This window comes from Paroedura picta, chromosome 14 (assembly GCF_049243985.1).
Source record: "Paroedura picta isolate Pp20150507F chromosome 14, Ppicta_v3.0, whole genome shotgun sequence".
Classification (NCBI taxonomy): Eukaryota; Metazoa; Chordata; class Lepidosauria; order Squamata; family Gekkonidae; genus Paroedura; species Paroedura picta.
Window position 1 is genome coordinate 21,521,310 of NC_135382.1, and position 22,762 is coordinate 21,544,071.

The 22,762-nt window shown below is 45.8% G+C and overlaps 1 protein-coding gene across 1 annotated transcript in view; it reads left to right on the forward strand.

Moving 5' to 3' along the window:
* The first annotated feature begins 15,253 nt into the window (after positions 1 to 15,253).
* The window catches only part of PEPD (peptidase D), a 136,513-nt gene continuing 129,004 nt past the window's right edge, over positions 15,254 to 22,762 (forward strand). The window contains exons 1-2 of the mRNA XM_077309906.1: positions 15,254 to 15,359; positions 22,546 to 22,729. Coding sequence (XP_077166021.1) covers positions 15,343 to 15,359; positions 22,546 to 22,729 — 201 coding nt within the window. The 5' untranslated portion in view covers positions 15,254 to 15,342. The remainder of the gene's footprint in view (positions 15,360 to 22,545; positions 22,730 to 22,762) is intronic.

Consider the following 22,762-nt stretch of genomic DNA (forward strand, 5'->3'; position numbering starts at 1 on the left):
GTACTGTGTTCAGCTTTGGGCACCATTTGAAGAAAGATGTAGACAAACTGGAACATGTCCAGAGGAGGGCTGCAAAGACAGTGAGGGATTTGGAGGCCAAGATGTATGAAGAAAGGTTGAGGGAGCTGTACCCTGGAGAGAAGATGACTAAGAAGTGATATGATAACCATCTTCAAATATTTGAAGGGCTGTCACATAGAGGATGGAGCAGAGTTGTTTTGTGTTGCCCCAGGGGGTCAGACCAGAACCAATGGGTTGAAATTAATTCAAAAGGATTTTTGGCAAAATATCTAGAAGTTCCTGACAGTTAGAGAGGTTCCTCAGTGGAACAGGTTTTCTCAGGAAATGGTGGGTTCTCCTTCTTTGGAAGCCTAGTTTTGTCTTGAGATAAGCAGAGGCTGTCTCTTTTGCACAGGTCCTGCTTCTTCCAAAAATGCCTAACAAACCCTTCTGCTGTGGGGAGAGGAAGGGTGGTTGATTGGAAGCTGCTTTGAGACTCCTTCAGGTAGTAAAACGAGAGGTATTGAAAAGCAACTCTTCTTCTCCTCCTCCTCTTCTTCCTTCCTCCCTACACCATCATCTAATCAATGTGTTGAGGCTCTTAATTTGTGCCTGTCTAAGTGCACATGGAACAGGCAGCACCTCAGAGAAGGCTAATTTCCCAAGCCCAAATGATAAACCTAAAGCTGGTTTAAATGAGATCATTGACTTTTGTGAAGTTCAGCCTTGCCACCAGTCATAACAATTTCTGGCTTTCTCCACAGCTTCTTCCCCGCTCTGTGTAAAGGAGTTATCTGTAAAAGGACCAAAGGCAAGCTATTTGGACTTGGTCAAGCCACTTTCCTTCAGTCTCTTTTAAGGTTGGAGGAGCTATAAGGGGTCTTGAGGTGATGAGGGCCGCACTGCAGTAGTGTCACACCATGGTTGGTTATGCCTCCTGCCCAAGACGTCAACAGTCAGATCCGTGGGTTGAGAGACCAGGACATTTGGAAATCATTTCAAATCTTTATTGTGACCCCATCATGGAAGTTGCCAACCCTATGTTGCCATTTGCCAGTCTTAGACTAGTAATACCAAAGTCAAGTTTTGCAACTACCAGACATCGGTGAGTAGCTTTCCTTTTCCAGGCCTGTTTTCCACACCCAAAGAAAAACCCTTTCAGCACTGCCAAGTTTGGTTTATGCACAAGCAAGCCACAACACAGGGCCTCAAAGTACGAGGGACTCTTTAATGCAAAAGAACAACAATTCCCCTACAAATGACCAAGAGCAGGGATACACAGCTTCCTAACCCTGACATAACTTACAGCAAGGGTCTCCAATCTTTGCTGAATCTATGAATGCCTTCTCACACAGGGTGGTGGGTGCAACCACAAAATGATGAACAGTATTTAAACAGACCTGAGATGGGAAGAGCAATGCACAAGACACATTTATTAGGATTTGGCAGTTGTTTATGACGTGTCAGAATGCAATTAAGCCAGAGAACAACCAAGAGGAAGTTTTCAGGTGCTTATGATGATGTTATAGATTTTGTTTGTTTGTTTAGAAGCAAAAGCTGTTTGATATTGTGAGTTTCTTATACTGTGGCTCGGTTGTATTTGCTTGGTTTTTATGATGCTTTTGGGTTAAGTGTAAATGTGTTTGAGTTGCTTAATAAAAACATTTTTTTAAATGGCTGCCACCAGAGGGGAGGCGACTGCAAAATGGCGGTGTCTTGTAGTCCCGTACTACATACCATGGATTCTGATAGAAAGCAGACCAATCAGAAGCCCTACTGGACAAGACCCAGTCTATGCCTGGAGGCCTCACTTCAAGAAGGACGTAGATAAAATTGAAAGGGTACAGAGGAGAGCGATGATCTGGGGCCAAGGGACCAAGCTCTATGAAGATAGGTTGAGGGACTTGGGAATGTTCAGCCTGGAGAAAAGGAGGTTGAGAGGGGACATGATAGCCCTCTTTAAGTATTTGAAAGGTTGTCACTTGGAGGAGGGCAGGATGCTGTTTCCGTTGGCTGCAGAGGAAAGGACGCGCAGTAATGGGTTTAAACTACAAGTACAACGATATAGGCTAGATATCAGGGGGAAAAAATTCACAGTCAGAGTAGTTCAGCAGTGGAATAGGCTGCCTAAGGAGGTGGTGAGCTCCCCCTCACTGGCAGTCTTCAAGCAAAGGTTGGATACACACTTTTCTTGGATGCTTTAGAATGCTTAGGGCTGATCCTGTGTTGAGCAGGGGGTTGGACTAGATGGCCTGTATGGCCCCTTCCAACTCTATGATTCTATGATTCTATGCATTTTCTGAAAGACACTTGGTGGACACCAAGACAGGTGTCAGCGGGTGCCATTGCACTCTTGGGCACCACGTTGGGAATATTGGCATCTCTTCATTCTGGCTTTGTGTGCTGCCACCTAAAGGACTGAACCCAGATCCACAAGTTTTACTCCCCTGGTAAACTAAAACCTCCCTTTAGGGCAGTGGTTCTCAACCTGGGGGTCGGGACCCCTTTGGGGGTTGAATGACCCCTTCACAGGAGTTGCGGCAGGGTGAGCAGCTTGGCCAGGGGGGGGGGTGCCACCACAGTTGCCGTTCCTCCAGAAGGCACCCGCTAATTTATATACAATTTATATACAATCATGAACCATGGATCTTCATGCCATTGGTCAGTTTTGTTCAAGTTCTGTGAAAGAACACTGGCATAATTCTATGGTCGTGGGTCACCACAACATGAAGAACTGTATTAAAGCGTCGCAGCACTAGGAAGGTTGAGAACCACTGCTTTAGGGTTCAGAAGGCAATTCCCTGGGACATTCTGGGGCTTCTAACCCCATTTTACTGAGAATGGAGAGCCGATTCCTAGGAGCCAGAACTATAGTGTCAATTAAATATCCAGAAAGTATCTCATTAACCTCTTCCTCATTTCTTGGTTCCTGTGGCTTTGTAGATATATAAGCAGACCACGAATGGCCTGAACCAAAATTAAAGAAACGAGCTTTTAGTTAGCACATTAAGGTTACTGATTTCCACAGGAAACAATCTGTGTTTCAAGCCAAGAACTATTCAGAGCATTTGGAAGATATTAACTTTATACACGTTACTCAGGGTGTGAGGTTTCATTTGACCACACACACAAATGCAAAGTATATTATGGGACACTGAATAAAGCTGGGGAAATAATGTTGTAATTATGTGCAGTTCATAGAACGGAACAGTTCAGGAGGGCACTTTAGTCTACTGCAATGACTATTCTAGGTCTTATCTTACTTCTACAACATCTTCTTTGACTCTCGTCTTTCTACTTACTATATGAAAACAAAATCAGAGTCCAGTGGCACCTTTAAGACCAACAAAGATTTACTCTGATTTTTTGTTTTCTTGTGCTGCTTCAGACCAACATGGCTACCCACCTGAACCTACTTACTATCTTGGTCATAATATATCTTTCCTTGAGAGCCAAAGTAGCAGCCTCTGATCCAGAGAACTGGGTTTGATTCCCCACTCCACACCCAGCCAGGTGGGTGACTTTGGGCCAGTAACAGTTCTCTCACAGCTCTCTCAGCTTCACCTACCTCACAGGGGATCTGTGGTGAGGCAAGGAAGGGCAGACGAACGGAAGCTGCTTGGAGACTCCTTCGGGTAGGGGAAAGCGGGGGACATAAAACCAACCCTTCTTAGGCAGTCTGTTGTGTGAATTGTTTTTATTCAGTAACGTGGGTTGCCAGGTCTGCAAATCATTGCAGGAGTAGAGATTTGGGGGCAAGGGGTTTGCCTCTGAACCGCAAAGTGATGTCATGTCCAGACGATGACGCAGGACTCCCAACTTTTCTATGGTAAGAACCACAAAGTGTTCCTGCCACCCTGACCAGCACTGGAAGGCAACTGAATAGAATAGATTAAGGCAGGGGTAGTCAAACTGCGGCCCTCCAGATGTCCATGGACTACAATTCCCAGGAGCCCTTGCCAGCATTCGCCAGCGAATGCTGGCAAGGGCTCCTGGGAATTGTAGTCCATGGACATCTGGAGGGCCGCAGTTTGACTACCCCTGGATTAAGGGAACAACACCCAGTGGGGAAAAGGCAGATGCCCCCCCCCATCCATAACCTTCTTGGAATCTCAGCAAGAAAGTCAGGCTAATAAACAAATTCAAGCACATGTGCCCATGTCTATTTGGAAGACAGTGGATTTTAGCTATATCCTAGCTAAGCAGATTTAGGCTTAAAGTTGCAACAGCTGTAGATTTTTGCACATTTTATAGCATGGGCCTGTTTAGACCAATTCCCATTTGCATCAACTTCACTGCATCAGAATCAAAGTGTGCTGTGGAAATCCAAGGAGCGTTTTGTAGCCCAATTTTGTGATGAAGGTCCATGTCTCACTTTGACAGTTCTTAGTGCAATTCTTGTTGTTGTTTGGCTTGGGGAACGCGAGGTTTATTTTACAGCTAGACTTGCTAAGAAAAAGACAATTGAATTTTCCAATCTGGATGAGTTTCTTTTGGTCACACTGCCTTGTACCAGATGTTTTGCACCTTTCTCCCTCCTGTTTTTGCAGGCAGCCTTACCGCATTACGGATTGTCTCCAGGGACCAAAGCTCACAGATACCGAGAGGCGTAATTGCTTTGGACCAAGGTGGAATGGCTGTTCCAGTCGGGGAAAATATAAAATATGATTAGACTGTCTTAGGGGCAGTGGCTTGCCACTTTGTTTCTAAATTGAAGTTGGGAGGCAGCTGGGTTAAAAATATTTTCCATCAGATGAAAAAGGGAGGATTAGGTGTTCAAGTTACATTAATGAGAAGCTGTGCTCTAATCTGTGACAATCGGAGCTGAGAAAATGAGCCCCTCCTGTTCTCCGTGCGTTCACAGCTTTGGGTGAGGAACAGACACATTTAAGGGGCCCACATGTTGTAGCAAACAAGGAGCCAGGGACCCAGACTCACTCTGTAGTTGCCCAAAGGAAGGGGGGATTCTGAAAACAATGAGAGAGAAGCAGAACAGAAGGGTTCTTTCAGCCACTGGGGCTTTTTAAAAAAGGGTATTTAATTGTAACATTTTATTTTCTGCAATTCTTTTCCCCTCTTGGCTGGGGATACCTAGATTTTCCTCTCGGGTCAGCTGAGCTAATGCTTGACTTCCAACGCTGACCAGTTTTTCAGGGCACCTCTTTTTATTAGAACCTTCACCCCTCTCCGCCTCTGTCTGCACTCAGGGCCAAATACGCATCTGCTGGCTCTTGCTCTTCTTCCGCTGCTGTAGCTCAGTAGGGCACTGGTGGTGCAGAAGGGAAGGGCGGAGGCAAAAGAGAATCCCACCATGCCATTTCCGGATGAGTAAGTGGAAGTGATGTCACCGCATTGTTGCATCCTGTGCCATGAGGGTATCACCTCCATTTAGGGTTGCCAAGCCCTGTGTGGGGAAATGCCTGAAGAATTGGGGGGGGGGGGCTCCAGGCTTTACCTGGAGGTTGTCAGGCCTACTCCCACTTATGAAGCCAGAAAATATGTTTCAGACTACCATTTGTGTAAGTTCTTTCCCCACCCCCTTCTCCGTTTCTCAGGGGTTGCTGCCCAGGATGTGTAAAGAGATGTAATACAAAAGAGATGTATTACTAGCTGAGGATGAAGCAAGGGTGGTGTAATGGTTAGGAGTGCAGACTTCTAATCTAATCTGGTGAGCCGGAGTTGATTCCACTCTCCCCCACATGCAGCCAGCTGGGTGACCTTGGTCTCACCACAGCACTGATAAAGCTGTTCTGACCAAGCAGGAATATCAGGGCTCTCTCAGCCTTACCCACCTCATAGGGTGTCTGTTGGGGGGGAGGAAAGGGGAGGCAATTATAAGCCACTTTGAGATTCCTTCGGATAGAGAAAAGCAGCATATAAGAACCAACTCTTCTTCTTCAGTAATATCAGGGCTCTTTCAGCCTCACCCACCTCACAGGGTGTCTGTTGAGGGGAGAGGAAAGGGAAGGCGATTGTAAGTCACTTTGAGACGTTGGTAGAGAAAAGCAGCATATAAAAACCAACTCTTCTCCTTCTCCTTCTCCTCCTCCAAGGGCCTGCCCTTCAATTATCTATGTAACTCTTCTGGGCACTTCTTCCTTCAAATGCACTTATACCATGTGCTACACATACACAGCTGTAGATGAATGTACGAAGAGGAAGAGTTGGTTTTCATTCCCAACTTTTCACTGTCCAAGGATGTTTCCAAGCGGCTTGCGATCCCCACAACGGACATCCTGTGGGATAGGTGAGGCAGAGAGAGCTCTGAGAGAACTGTTTGGTGAGAACAGCTCCTAAGAGAACTGTGTCTCACCCAAGGTCAACCAGCTGGCTGCGCAGGGAGGATTAAAAGCTGCCACTCTTAATCACTGTATATATTGTAGTTAGTGTTTATATAGTGTAACTTGTATATATTTTTAATTGAATTTATGGATTTCATGTTATGGGTTTTGTTTTTAGGGGGGTTGCCATCTGCCTTGTGTATCTAGAGAAATATGTGAAGTAAAATATATAAATTGATATTCTGTATTTCAGGACCTGAATCTGAATTTCCTCCTAAAACACATTGCCTGAAGAAGCAGATTTCTGGAATGTCCACAGGTTCTCAAGATCCCTGATACAGATTCTCTATATTCAAGAAGTGCCTGCAATCTCTGCTACTAGCAGACACACAAAACACAGCCACATTGACCTTGTTAGGAAATAACCACCTTTTAAAACAAAATACCTATAGAAAAAATTTTTAAGCCCATTCAGCGTCTTAAAACAAATTATTGAAAATCACTGAAGGGTCTCTTGCTACGTCAAGGATCCAGATGTATTATAATTCATATGAAATTGATTTCCTAAAGTGCTAGGGAAACATGACTGTAGGCTCTATAATAGATAAGCGTCTTTATACAAAAATTCCAAGCCTCCTTCGGAAAATCATTTGCGAAGAGCTCTCCTCCTGAGATAATGCCTCCTCATGAGCGGTAACTTATAACTATAAAGAGCTTCAAAGAGACGGAAAAATAAGCATTCATAACAAATAATCAATATGGTGAGAAATGGTCACAGAGGCTCAAATCCTGGATGGACACATTTCGATTGTACCAGCCGTTTTGGAATGGAACCGAAATTTGACAGGGTGAGTAATAAGACCGTGGCTGGAGTCCTTCATCTTCCTTGTCATTTATAATAATTTGGACTTTGGGAGAAGCAGGATCATATTTCACGACCCCAAAGATCAATGCAGCAGAAGGCATTTAGGGCAGAATTGTTTCGTGATTAAGAGGCCAAAGGCGAGCTCTTTTGTTCGGTCGAGAAGCTTCCGCGTCTTGCTTTGGAATGAAGGGCTTGACTGGCAGGCACTTGAGTAGACGGATGCAGAACATGATGGTGGCCTGCTAGCCCAGGGGTGGCCAAACTGTGACTCTCCAGATCTCTCATGGTAATTGTAGACCATGGACATCTAGAGAGCCACAGTTTGGCCAGCCTATCACATGCACTATAGAATTCATGAAACTGCTGACCTGTTAGAACCTGTCCTGGCCCCACCTTGGCCTGGATAGAATGCTCCACAGAAGATTTCTTAAGGGCTGAGGAGCCCTCTCACGGCCTCTGGGGAAGACTGATAATCTAGTTTACTGGCCCAAAGTGGGGACTTGCCAGCCTGTTTCCAGCTCCAGAGGAACTGAGGATCAGGAGAAAAAAAGGCCTCCACATAGCGAGGCTCTAGAAATGTATTCTAGTTTCTATGGTAAAGACCACAGAGACTAGTGGAGGCAGCCTAGAGCATCACCAGGAAGTGACATCAAACTCTACTCTTGCCAGCACCCCTCCCAACATTTTGTGCCATTTGCTGAGGTAGCATTGGGTACCTATTCGGAAGTAAACTTAGGGAAAGTGCAGTATAAATACTAAGCCCTGTTATTATGAATGGATGGATGCTTCTAGCTCCTGTGATTTACATTCTCCTGTCGGGAATTCCAAAAATTAATTTTCCCCCTTTGATTGCCAAGCAGCCTCAGAGAACTGACGTTGCATGAATAACAGTTTAATCTTCACACGGCATCCACTGGACCTCTTTGCTCCTTAATTGTACAAGCACTATTTCTCATCACCTGTGGCTTATTCTGAAGCCGCAGCCGCCTTGATCTCTGGCTTTTTCTAAATTACCGGGGGACTCCTGCAAAATCAGGGTCTGCCGGCTCATTTCTGAGCCATGAGACAAGCAATTCTAATTATTTATCGGATCAGAGTATCTGCAGAAGACAGGAGTGGGATTGCTTCACCTGAAACAGCCATTGTCCTTTCAAATCGACTGTGACTGCGGCCCTGCAATGAAAGATCGGCAAACTCAGAGTCTTCTGGTACCTTCAGGACCAACAAGAATTTTGACAGAGAGTCCAAGCTCCCTTGGTCAGAAATCAAAAAGAGTGTGTGTATGCATTGCTACATAGGGGCCTGCAATCACAGCAGGGGAAGGGGCCAACCACAGGTAAACCGGAAGGGGCCAACCACAGGTAAACCGGAATCTGCTGCTCAATTTAAACAAGAAGCAGGTGGGCACAGGTTATTTAGTGGTTTGTTAGACTATTTCTCTCCTGCTTTTCCTCTTGGCTCAAGGCTAGGGTTGTCCAGGAATATCTTTAGCTGCACTTTGGCACCTCAGGAACCTGTGGGAGGAAATGGTGAGGGAAGGAATATGTGCTACAATCATGCTGGATTGCCTATCTCACTTTTTGTTAGAAGTAGAAGTGACACAGAGAAGTGACACAGAGATGTTAGCGATCCCCAACCCGTGGGCCGTGGACCACATGTGGTCCATCGACTAATTGGAGGTGGGGCCCGAAGGACGCCCCCCCCCGGCCCCTTACAACACACTTTGGGTGTCATTGTCTCCCATCACTCCCAGATGGGACTATCTTGTTACAGAGAAACAAGCTCAGGGTTCCCATTGATTTGTCATTGTCATGAGTTAAAATTTCCATGAAAATAAAATGTTCCTTATGTTCATTGTTGTGGCGTGTCTGTATCTTATTTTGAAGGGATGTTTAAACATTACCATAGCGATCAGAGAGCATTAGGGCAGTGGTTGAGAGTAGAGGAGTAAACTACCCCCCCCCACCCACCCACCGGGCCTCAGTAAAATTGGCAAGCGTTGAGTGGTCCCCGGTGATAAAAAGGTTGGGGACCACTGCCCTATGCCACTTACAGTTTGAGCAGGAAGTGGCATGGGTGCACCAGCATGATGCCAATGGGCCAGGCCTCCTCCCTTTATTCCTTTTGGGAGTTGTCATCTGCAGCCTGGCAACCTGACTCAAGGTGGTGAATTAATCAGTAATGTAAAGCATGTAGAATAAGATGAAGTTCTAATAACCCCTCCCCCCCCTCAAAAAAAAAGTACCCCATCTAAAGCCTTGGTAAATACAATGGCTTTGCAACAGCTCCTAAAAACTTTTAGAGTTGGCATGTGCACTCACAGGGACCCACATGCACACACAGAGAGATTCTCTGTAGTTCATTCCACTGAGCGTGACCAACAGTAGAATTTTATTTGTATTTATTTATTTATTACATGTCTATACCCCCCTCCAGTAAGCTGGCTCGGTGAGGGGTTCATCATATTAAAACATCATAATAACAACATAAAGTGTTTAACAATTAATTCAAGTTTCTAAAAAAATAACATTTAAAATTAAATTTAGAATTAAATTGAAGCGACTATTTAAGTTCATGTCAGCAACAGTACCAGCATCCTTGCCAGACTTCCCGGAGCTAGACTGTGGTCAGGGGACTTCTGTAGTAGGGGGGACAGGCAGTCGATGTTGTTGTTTCATTGGCCCCACCAATAAGCCTGGCGAAACAGCTCCATCTTGCAGGCCCCGCAGAACTATGCTAGCTCCGTCAGGGCTTGGATCTGCTCTGGGAGCTCGTTCCACCAGGTAGGGGACAGAACAGAGAATGTCCTGGCCTTGGTTGAGGCCATGGACTACTCTAACTCATGCCAGGTGGGCAGCCCTAAATTGGGGGACAACTAGCAGGTTCCAAGTTGTTGACCACAGCTTACCTAAGCAGCACTGCACCACTTTGATGTAACATAGCCCTCTGCTGTTATGTACATACTAGATTCAAAGCCTGTTCATCAGAACGGGCTTTGAAAGGCCCCCCACCCCCGTCATGGCCACCTTCTCCCCCCCCCATGGCGGTGGCGGCAGCGCGGCCTTCCCGCCAGGCCTAGAAGCACACTTGGGGGGAGGCCTCCCTCTGTACTCACGCTGTCGCACCTTCCGATTGGGCCCTCACCCGGACCAGCCCTGCCCACTCCCCGCCCACTTAGCCCTTAACCAATTATTTATACAGCTCCCCAAGTGGTTTAAAGAGTGTGCATTTGTCTCATGTGCAGCTGTCCAAATACCCATCTGTCTAAACGACACAACCCAGGCTCGGAAGATACATAATCCTGGAATGCGAAAGCTTTGGGAAGGTATGTGGTGCCTCATGTAAGTGAATGTTACTGCTCTCTGAGAGAAATCTGGGTGCAGGATAGAATCTATGCAGACCGGAACTCATTTTAGCCCATGTAGGTTACCGTCACATAGTAGGCCGATTTAGGCATAATCCGATTGAAACCTCATGCGTGAAAAATGCCCACAGACTTTCTCAGTAAGACTGAAATCTCTAACAAGGACTGCGGAGAAGCGCCAGAGACGATGGAAGGAAGAGAAATATTAAAGAAGCACAAGATTTGGATTTAAAAGTTTGTTTGCTGTGAATAGCAAGTGTTTTGTTTCTGGCTGATGCCCCCAAAGCTGAAAATAGATTAAGTTCTGCTTAACCAGCAAGATGTTGACGGGAAAAGCCGTGCTGTAGAGTTGGCAGAGATTAAGCCACTTCCTCCTATGAGTTCAGCAACCGATATTGTTGCTGTTGTTGTCTCTGGGGAAGGTGGTTTTATTTATTTTATTTTTTTTTAAAAACACATTCTGTTCTTTAAAAGGCTATTTTTAAAATGGGTTTCATTTCTGTTTCCTTCTTTTATGCTGATCCAATATTTTTAAAGCACTTTGCAGAAGTTACACAGATTGTTTCCCCCTCCCTTGGGTTTATTGTGTAGCTATTATTACTAAACATTTACTCGGTTCGAGATAGCCCCAGGCATTTTGCCGTCTCAAGAGGATGAGCAGCACATTTGGAGAAGGGCTGACCGGGATTTGCAGCAATGCTGCAGAGGCCATGGGCAGCCCGAGGAAAAGGCCCTAGCATCTTCCGCAGCATTGCATGGGAAAGAGCTCTTGTTTCCAGGATTATTGGGGGGGGGTGTGTGTCTTGGTCAAGACACCCTTAGCAATAGTTACCATGGAAAAGTCATACCATACAGTCTGGTCTGACTCCCTCTTTATCTGTTCAAGGAGGGTAGCCAAACTGTGGCTCTCTATGGACATCTGGAGAGTCACATTTTCTGTACCACTGTCATAGGTCATTCTTTCTCTCCTATTTTATCCTAACAACAGCCTTTTAAGGTAAGTTGGGTGTGAGAGTGTATGCCTGGCCTAATAACACCCAGAGTTTCCACGGCCAAATATGGTTTCTTTGTTCTCCCAGAATGCAGCTTGACACAACCCACTGGCCTTCGTGCTTTGCTTCCAAAACTTAGAGAAATTTAACATCTCCACATACTACAGCCAGTGTGGTGTAGCTGTTGTAGTATCTGTGAGATACAGTTTCGAATCCCCACTCTGCTATTGAAGCTTGCCAGGTGACCTTCGGCCACCCATGCACTCTCAACTTAACCTACCACACAGGATTGTTGTGAGGGTAAAATGGAGGAGAGGAGAATGATGGGAGCCACTTTGGGTTCTCACTTTTCTTCCAAGTGAGAAGGATATAAATGAAGGAAAGAAAGAAAATGAATAATCCACAAATTCGAGATGCATGAGTGGTTTTATTTCTAAAAATTATGCTGCTTTTCCACGCTATCAGGGTCTATAAGGCCTCAAGCATTTTAAAAAAATAACACACTTGAGCAATTAAAATACTTACATTTAAAATACATAAACCATACTAGAATGAAGGCTAGTAACTACTAATGGGGGCATGCCAAATAAAACAGAGGGAGGATCAGACCCTGCAGGACCCCACAATTCAGGCCTTGTTAGGAAGCTCTATCCTCCCCAATAACAACCCTCTGTGAGCCTCCCTGGGGGAAGGAGGTGAACCAACTAAGGGCAGTGCCCTTTACCCCCAGCGAGGCAAGCCAGTCCATCAGGATCAAATGGTCGATTGTATTGAAGGCCGCTGATAGACCCAGAAGAATCAATAGTGATGCCATGTCTTTATCCAGATGTAAACAGAGATCATCAACCAAAGCAACCAGTGCTGTCTCATTGCCTGAAGCATGATTGAAAAGGACTTAGGTCAGATACCTCTTCAAGAAAACCTGGAGCTGCCCAGATAATACTTGCTCAAATACCAGTAGATTAGACACTGGGCAATAATTGGTCAACTCCTTTGAATCTAAGGAGGGTTTCTTTAGCAAAATTCTATTAATTGCCTCCTTGCGGGAGCTTAAGAAACATTAACAGACACTTCAAGGGATGGCCCAAGACACCATGGAAAGCTTCATTTGCCTGTTTCACACATTAAACTATCACAGGGGCAGCACATTTCTTTCTGCAGACTGTTGTCAACACTACATGCCAGTCACTAGCGTGCTGCTCACTCTCACAAAGCAAGGCCATTCCAAAAAGACTTGAAGGAATGTGAAAAAGGGAAGCACAATCCTATGCAAAATGAACCAGGTCTAAGCCTGTTTATTTCAATGGGCTCAAAAGGGATCCAACTCTACACTGGATTTCAGAGTGAGGCTTAGAGCAAGGCAGAGAAGATATAGGGGTCTGGGCTTTTTTTTGCTACTTCATTGATTTACTTTTTGCAATTGATCCACTCCCTTGCTAAAGAAGGGGGGTTTGTTCCCCACATGAGCAGGCCACACTTTCAGTCCTCCCCTAGTTTGGTTATTAGTGAGTGCTAACTTAAAGTTAGGGTTCACCTTCTGAGGCAAGGCCATAACTTTCCTACACTGCTGCAACTTGAAGTTGGGGCTACATCAGGAATTTAATTCCAGAAGATCAGCCATGTTACAGTGCAATATGAAGCATGTATACTCAAAAGTAAGTCCCACAGAGTTCAATTGCAGTAACGTTAATCAGGAGCCCCGGGGAACCCAAAAGACCAACAACAGCTGAAAATACCTTCTGGTGATTTTTAAAGAAGAAGAGCTGGTTTGTATATCCCACTTTTTACTACCTGAAGGAGTCTCAAAATGCCTCCCCTTCCTTTCCTCTCCTAGCAAACAGACACCTGTGAGGAAGGTGAAGCTGAGAGAGCTTGATTGAGATGATTAATACATAGAGTATTTGAGATATATGATATTGTAATACAACAAAAGTTTAGATACCGGCTTTTCTTTGTAAGTAGAGTTGGAAGTCTTTTTTTAAAATGACATTATACTCATTTTTCTTTTCTTTTTTTCTCTTACTATTTTTCTCATATGTATTTGCTGTTCTGTAATTTCTATGTAACTTTTTTCTGTATTAATAAAATTAATTAAAAAAGAGATGATTAAGGAGCTGCAACACCTTTCCTATGAGGACAGGCTAACGAGTCTGGGGCTTTTCCATTTAGAAAAATGACATGATATAGATGTATATAGTAATACATAGTATGGAGAAAGTGAATAGAGAAAAGTTCTTCCACTCCCATAATCCTAGAAGTCAGGTGCGCCAAATGCAGTTGAGGCTTCTCTAGACTGTTCTTTAGTCAGTGAAGAATTGTGGAATTCACAAAGTGCTGGTTAAAAAGCACAGAGGGATTTCAATGGGGATTAGCCAGATTCAGGGGGAGTGATCCCTCAATCACTACTAGCAATAGTAACTACAGGGGAACTTCCACATTCAGAGGGAATAAATGTCTGAATACCAATACTAAAAAGTACCACAGGAGGTAAGCTTAGCCTCTGTTTGAAGGCTTTCCAGGGCAACTGGTGAGCCACTGTGTGAAGCAGAATGCTGGACCACTGGTCTGATCCAGCAGGGCTCTCCTGGTATTCTTTAAAAGGCAAGGCGGTGTGAAATGGCACATACTTTTCCAGATCCGTTGTGATGGAATAAAAGTTGGATTTTATACCTTGCATTCCCCGACCCGAAGGAGTCTTACAATCACCTTCCTGTCCTCTCCCTGCAACAGACACCCTGTTAGGTAGATGCTGAGAGAGCTCTGAGCTCTGTGAGAACAGCTCAAGCAAGACTGTGACTAGCCCAAGGTCACCCAGATATTACATAATATCTTTGGCACCTTCGCCTTGGCTAGGGTCTTAAGGCCCAGTCTAATAGATCAGGTGATTCCCCATTCCAAAGGTAATGTAGCTAACCCATTGCCTAGGAGGGGCTCCTCCTCCCCCAGGGGCTACTCCTCACAGATGTCCACTCTTATGCGTGTAGCATTTGCAACCTTGCAGATAGCAACAGACGATTACGGCCCCCACGGAGCGCTGCAAAGACCCTTTTGCTCATAGTCTCAGGAAGAGTGCTTGCACTCGAAAGCTCATGCCTTGAATAAATCTTGGTCTTAAAGGTGCCCCTGGACTCTGACTTTATTATCCTTTTGTTCTGCGGCATTCCGATATCAGCATACGTGACGCTTTGGTCATCTGAGACGCTTTGGTCAAGCCACGTTTGATTAGGGCACATTGCGAGATTTTACGAGGTCGACTTTGTGGCCCCCGCAGGCAGGAAAGAGCCGGAACCACAGTGCGGAAAAGCTGAAACAAACCGCCCTGTCGCTGAACGTTATTTTCGTACAACGTTTCTATTTGCCACAAGCGCTCCGAAACGTTGCCTATTCTCAAACGGATACGTTTCTTGCGCTGCACCGTTTCCATGAAAGTTCCAGCGTAAACGCCCTGAGCGGCAAGGGAGGGCGTTTTTAATAGTAAAACAAATGAAATGAAATTAATACTATAAATAAACAAAATAAATCTTATGAGCTGTCGTAGTCCGCCACGAGCCTTTGGAGAAGGGCGGCATATAAACTCGAAAATAAAGAAACAGACGCTGCCGGATGGATTTTTTTAAGTCATTTTATTTTCAATTGCCTTTGGCAAACAAGGGCGCCCCGCCCCCTGCCCCGCCCCTCCCCTCCCCTCCCCGGGACAAGCCGCCTGAGCAGGGGACTCCCCTAAGCGGCCAGTTGCCCGGAGCAACCAGGCCCCGCCCCCCGCCCCTCCCTCCTTCGCTTCTCATAAGAGGGCGACGCGCCCAGCGGTGGTCATATGACTGAGCGAGACGGCGAGGCAACATGGCTGCGTCCGAAGGGTAAGCTGGCGCGGAGAAGCTGCCTGGCTGCTGGGGCGGGCCAGGCGCTCTGCAGAGGGGAAAGCAGGCTTGGCTCACGGGCCCCGGCCCCGGAGAGACTCTCTCTTGGCCTCCCGTTCGGGCCTGTTTTGGCCCCCAGGAAGCACACGTGTGAATCCTTCCCCGCGTGTTCAGAACTTAGGCGCAGCAGTGCCGTGGCTCTGGGGCACGGGAATGCAAGTGCACACGGGCGGGCCCTGCATGCTGCTCCTCGGTAGCCGCCTTGGCTTTGCAGGCAGCCTCCAGCCCCATTCTTGCTAGGGAGGTTATGGCGTGCGCAGTATGGCAGGTTCTTGGGCGGTGAGAACAGCAGGGCCCTTGCTCAGTTCAGCATTTGCTTGGGTCAGGCTCTTTCTCTTCTCTCCCCCCCCCCTCCAGTTCAATCTCCAGCACTGCCAGTTAAAAGGCAATGTGTGATGCGAAAATCCTCTTTCAGAGAGTGGCTGCTGATGGGCATAGTCGGCACCAGCCTTGTTAGACCCGTGGCCTCACTCAATATAAGGCAGCTTCATGTGGATCCTGGGAATACCGCTTTAAATTATAGCTGGAACTCACCGTGGCCAGTTCTGTTGTGGAATTCTAGTACACTTCCACCAGTTCCTTGTTTTTAGACAAACCCTAGACACACCTGGCATCAGAAGTCAGTGAAGCAATGCATCATGAGGGGACACCCCTGCATAGTCGCTAGTGATGTGCAATTAGAATTGTTAGTTTGTACATAGTTTTCTTCCTTGATTTCTTGTTTCTCTCCCTGTGCTCAAGGCAGCCTTCAGCAGTGGAATAAAATAATGTATTTGAAACACTGTTTCCTGTGGTTTTGTCTGTGAAATGTGACCTTATTTGCACCAGCTGTTCCTGTTAGGCCTTTGGGGGGAGATGACTTTCAAAAGGGCTGTTGTGCATGGATGCGTGATAGGAGTTGTCACGTTGTATCTATCAAGGGCTCTCCATGGTAAGATTAAGTACGGTGTGGTTGTGTCTTTTTTCTGTATTAATGCATATGTAAGTATTATGTGCCACTGTGTAGCTTTGCCATCCTGCCGGTGACCAAGGGTTTTGAGTAGCAGCTTTCCTAAGTCCTCTTCAACTTCAAAAGTCTACCTGGCTTCTGAAACAAAATATGTCCCTTTCTCAACGCACCTTGTTTCCCATTGAAGCCCGACTGTGAGAGAGCAAGAGCGTATATTCTCCATTAGGTGAGCAGCCTGCAACTATTAGGAATGATCCTGTGTATAACAGATTACTCAACTATGCTGATGTCCATCTGTAAAATATTGGCAGGGGAGGGTTCTGTACAGCTTACAGAATTAAAGGGTAGGTCCGGTGTTTCTGGCAAGCATTTCTTTTTCCAGATAAACACATCTTTTCTTCTTGTATCTTACTTTCCCCGAAGCCTATTTGGTCCATATTTCCAAGATTCCAAAATTTAGCCTGATATCTGGTGTTCATAAAACAACATGTACTAAATAGGTTAAAAACATTATTAATCTTAATGCCCCAACTAGTATTTCCAGAGAGTGGGATTTGGCATTAGGAGCTCGTCTTTCCATCTTCAAAAGAGGGGGGGGGGGGGAGATATCAGCATAATAAACCCTATCAGTCATTGGTTTGCCCTTTTTTACTTCCCGTCTGCCTTGCAGTGGCATCTTTTCCCATTTCTCCAAAGGAGGTGAGATTGGCCTTGGCCAGACCCCACCCCAGCCTGGTAGAATGCACTCCTGAGGGACATCACAACCTTAATCAGTTTTGTGGGGCTTGTAAGCTGGAGCTATCCCACCATGCTTATCATTGGGGTCCAAAATAACAGCCACCATTGAATGTTGGCCTCACTAGAGAGAGCTGGAAAGACAAGCACCTGGTGCCAAAAACCCTGTCTGGAAATATTATTTGGGGGCATTTAAACTATTTTGTATATGGTGTTTTATGAATGCTGTTACTCATCCTCACGAACACTGGGCTAAAAATAAAACTTTATTATTATATTATTTATTTGGCCCCTGCAAAGTAGGTGACGGTGATGTGAAAGACCCTTGAGAGCAGCTGGCAGTCTGAGAAGGTAATACTGAGCTTGGTGGACCAAGGGTTTGATTCAGTGAAAGGCAGCTTCATGTATTCACTGGCCATTTCTTTGTCCTAGACTTCAAAATATCTCAGAATTCTAGGTTTGCTTGATGGCCAGGGTGGTGTGCTGGATAGAGCATTGGACTAGGATCTGGACAACCCAGGTTTGAGTCCGTGCTGAGCCATGGAAGTCTACTGCGTGACCTTGGGCCACCAACACACACTTTGACTAGCCTATCTTTCAGAGTTGCTGGAGATAATGACGTAACCTGCCTTTGTGTACCCCACTGAAATCCCTTCCTTCCCCAGGGTCCATACCCAAAATCTCCAGGTATTTCCCAACCTAGAGCTGGCAGCCCTTCTAGTAGCCTTGGGGCATTCTGGGAGTCATATATTTCCACTGTCATATGCTCCTGGTTCAGGGAGCTACTTGAGTAATCTTTGGGACTCATCCTTTCCCCTTCCTCATCTTGCCAACTGCCCCTTTTAAAGTTCTTCTTTTCCTCTTCGGTCTTGCTCTGCCTGTTGCTAGGGGAGTTCCTATATAAAGAGGCAAGCCAGGGTGTTACAGGGTGCAGCATGACAGGGCAGATGTTTAGACTTGTTCGTTTTGGCTCCAGAGACGCCGGTGGTAAACCAGTTTGGAGGAATCCTGAACCCACAATTCAAAGTAAGATCTGACTCTGGGAGTGAAGAGCGAACTGGATCTGTGTCATGTCTGTGGTCAGAGTCATTGGAGTGTTGTTCATCTGGGTGGCTTGATTTGAAATCAAGGTGACTTTAAATCCAGTTACTCAGTTTGCAATTCACGTTTCCTGAAAAAGTATGCCTACTGGCGAGGTGATATAAACAGGCTTTCTATAACCATGGAATGCCTGTCCTGGAATGGTCTGAAATGGTTTTAAAAATGGGCTTTGTAAGAGGTGGCAGGCAGGAGGGCGTGAGAAAGTGGCCGCGGCTCCCTTTGGCCCGCAAAGTGGGCGAAAGGGAGTGGGAAGCCCCCCCCCCCCCGCTGGCAGCGACTGGGTTTTGTGGCAGGGAGGCTGCAAACTCCCCCCTCCCCGGCTCCCTCCCATCAGGAGCATACCTGCAGGCTGCAAAGCCCTGTTGCTGCCTCTCTCCTTGTGGGCGACAATGGAGGCTGCAGCCACAAGGCTTCTAGCAGGCAAGGAGGGAGGGTGGGAGCTGGAGGGGGAGGGTAGACCTGGATGGACAAGGCCCCGGACAGTTTCCTCCCAGGAGGCTGTTTCCCAAATATATAAGGGAGTGAAATAATGTTAAGGATATTAAAAATTTGTTAAACTTTTATTGGGTGATATGACCATGTATGGTCATGTTGAGCTCCCCCTCCTCCCCAAATGGGCAATGATGGGCCCAGAGGGGGTTGGAAGGGGAGGGGCATGTACACAGCTATGATTCCTGACCATATCTTGCACGATCACCCAATTTCTGGGGTTTCTCAAAGCCTGAGGAATGTATCAGAGCTTTGTCAAGGGTAAAAAAGTTGAGAAAGCCTGCTGTAATGATTAAGTGCAATTAAAGATTTTTAAATTAAGCAAATACAGCTTACAGTCATATTCCAAATAACATATGTGACATGTTCTGCAGAATCTCATCAGCTTACATTAAAGAGACCTGGGTCTCTTTGGTATCCTTTTCTTTTTAGTGATCTCAATTCAGTCAGTGTGCCGAAGTTTGCTCTGTTTTGAATGATTTGCAGCTGGCTTATTAACCATGGTTTAGTCTTACCCATGTTTTCACATGATGCTAGCTTATTGCCTGGCACCCCATGTCCTTGCTGCAGAGCAAAGGCACAAAGGACTTGCATGATCATTTTCAAGATTCATCTGGGTTTCATGGATTAACCATGGTTTAAAATTGTCAATGAAGCTTACTTTAAAAAAACACAGTTGCTGTAATTTGCTATTTTAAACAGGTACAAACAAGTACAATCCTCTTTAAATCATTACTTGGTTTTCCTTGCTCCATTTAAAGTCTGCCTTTTTCACTGAGACTTAAAGCAACTGCACAATTAAAAGCAGGGCAGCCAGCACAGCGTGGTACATATTATCGGCCAAGCAGTAAAATAGGATTCCAAAGTTTGACTTAACGAGCTATAAACGCCTGTAATTGATACCGAGTCACAAGGAGGGGCAGAAGATAATCTAGCCTGAGAAAAAAATAATTTCAGCCGTGTTGAAAGAAGGGGTCCAATGATTAATAACAACTGGAATAGAAGCTCTTTTTCTCTATCGATTGTTTGTGATCAAGGAAAGTATCTGTTTCTAAGTTCAAGATGCTGACAACTTTATAGACAAAAGCATAAGCGTTTATAGGCAAATGAACGTGAGGGTCTTGCAGAATTTACCAGCACACTTGTCCACAGCTCTGCTTCCCAACCATATTCTGCAGGATCATGCCACTTCTGGGGGTTCTTGAAGCCTGGAAAATGTTTCAGGGGTTTCTCGATGGTGAAAAGCTGAGAATGGCTGGTTTATGCTAATTCATGGATGGGAATGGTCTGTTCTCTGGACATTTCAAATTGGATAGGGGCTTAACAGCATTAGGGTGGCTGGTTTGGTAACAGACTGCCATTTGCTGACACTTTTCCATCTCCCTTCACACAATTCCATTCTTCCGTAAGTCATCAGAGGCCAGGTCTGACTCTGGCGCACCTCCTTGTTTCGAGGATTCTCTTGGCACCGATGTGCAATTCTGCCACTTCTGCATGGGATGAGATTCTAGCAAAGGTGTGTTGCCAGTGTTGAATGGTAGTGACTAACAGAGGTGGTTTAAAGAAAGGCCCTCTTTCTGTTCAGGTGGGGATAAAATGGGTTAAGGAGCCTGTCTCTTTATTTGCTGGATGCCTTTTTACAGGCCCTGCCCATCCCAGTCAAGAGGGTTTACAATGCAAAATAACACCTGCACAAAAGAAGCTGGAAGGGCTGCCTGGACATTGAGTCACAGTGTATTAACCACACTTAAGTCTTCAACTTCAGTTTCGCACACTGTGCCAATGTAGACATCATGCTTTATTCCAGGGCAGGGATGGTCAAACTAGGGCTCTCCAGATATCCATAGACTACAAATGCTGGCAGAGGCTCATGGGAATTGTAGTCTGTGAACATCTAAAGAGCCACAGTTTTGCCACCCCTGTTCCAGAAGGGCACCCCTGTGCCCTTCTATTACAGAGTGAAGGATCTGTGTACTCATCTGGAAGCTGAAGCTGGGTTTCACAAACAAGCCATGGTTACAGTAAACCATGGTTTAAAATGGTCAGCCAGGGTCTGTTTGGTCTACTCCAGGAATTTCCCAGCTGTGATTGTATGAAAAGCACCTTTTCTGCTCATCAGCCATGGCCCCACCCCAAAGAAGACAAAAAGGGAAAGAAGAGTGTTTGAATAACTCGGGTAATTACCTTGCCTGTGTCTTGCTTCATTTTGGGAACTTGCTGAAATATGGCCCGTTTTTTGTCTTTTAAATAAAAAAAATTGGTGACCTCAAGCAGTGGCCTATCTAAGCCATTTGATCTTTAGCTCTGCAAAATTGCATCAAAGTTCTACAGGTTATTGGTTCCTTTGCGCTCCGGTTTGGACTTCTGACACCGAAGTCTCACTGAAGGTTGCTCTCTGCAACTCTAAAAACAAAGGTTAGCTTTCAGGCTTGCGGCATGCCGAGAGGGTCGTGTAATAATTAATACATGAGGGAGCATCGCACCGAGCACGCTCAGGTTAATGCAGTTTGATACGTGTTTTCTTCGTCTTAGCAACAGCTGAGCTTAGCAACGGGACGCAACTGAAGGCACCGCCAGTGTAGCTTGGTTTGTGGTTTGGGATGCGTTGGCCTTTGCTGGCTGAGACCCCTCTGTCTGAGAGGGAGGTTCTAGTGAATTCTTTGAAATGGAGATCGTTGGGTGGGGAGCTGTTGATACAGCTGGCTGCCATTGGGCTCTGGTGGAGGTGGGACTACAGTGAAAACTGGAGAGAGGACCTTGGCCTCCAGGAAACGTTCTCTAGGCCAGGGGTAGTCAACCTGTGGTCCTCCAGATGTACATGGACTAGAATTCCCATGAGCCCCTGCCAGCAAACGCTGCCAGCAAATGCTGGCAGGGGCTCATGGGAATTGTAGTCCATGAATGTCTGGAGGACCACAGGTTGACTACTCCTGCTCTAGGCCTACTTTGCCTCTGCCATGTTGAGCGATTGTCCCTGTGGGCCTGCATAGTTTCACATCCCTCTTGGCGGCTTGCAGGAGCAGAATAAATTAATGCAAAATAGTTTTTTTTTAAGATGGATAATTTTATGCAAAAGATGATATAGTTGTTTGTTGGTTTAGAGGTTTCTGTCTTGTTTTTTTTCTCCTTAGTGGGGACCAAGATTGGCTTACAGCTGCCTTTCTCAATTTTTTACCATTGAAAAAACCCCACTAGATCCAGCTAGCTCAGCTGTGAGATTCCAGGCTACTGGGAGCGCTAGGATGGATATCAATGTCCAGACTACCAAGGAGCCACCTCTGTATTCTCAGATCTACTGAGGTGATTAGGCTCACTTGTGGCTGTTTCCTGTGCCACCAAGGAGCTTATTCCCTCACTAAAATTGCTGGCTGTATCCAAGCTGTACTTGCAGTACTCAGCTAGCTCCTTCTTGTCGGTGTCCCTCTAGGACAGCGGCCTATCAGGAAGGTTCCTGGAAAGTCACATGGCCAGTCCTCCTATTCTGAAACTCCAGTGGCAATTGTAAACCGCTTTGAGACTCTGACGGGTAGCAAAAAGCAGGGTACAAGAAACCAGCGCTCTTTTTTTGATAATTGCCTTGTAATACCACCCCTCATAAAATATCCCTCCTGGGCAATGCTGTTTTGCACGGTTCACATCTTTCTGTGGAATACTGGTGGGTCCTGATGTATGTTGTATTTTACTAAGCTCCCCCCTGCTTGATATGCTTTTAACACCCTATGCATAAATATAATAAATAAATTAAGGTGCCTGAAAAATGGCTATGTGGGTTTTTTAAATTACCTTCTTCGGAAATGTGTTATTTTGATTGCAAATCCTGATTTCTCTCTCCCTTCCCATCCTCTCTCCTAGACCCATTTTTTGGCTGGGGAATGAAACCTTGAAAATATCAGCTGCCCTTTTTGCCCTGAACCGAACCCGTCTATGCAATCGGCTGAGAGCAAAGAGCAACGTGCTGCCGAAGTCCATTGTTGTCCTGCAGGGCGGTGAGCAGGCCAACAGGTACTGCACTGATACCGGCATCGTTTTCCGCCAGGTAAGATCAAGTGGTGGCAGTTCCCCTGCTTAT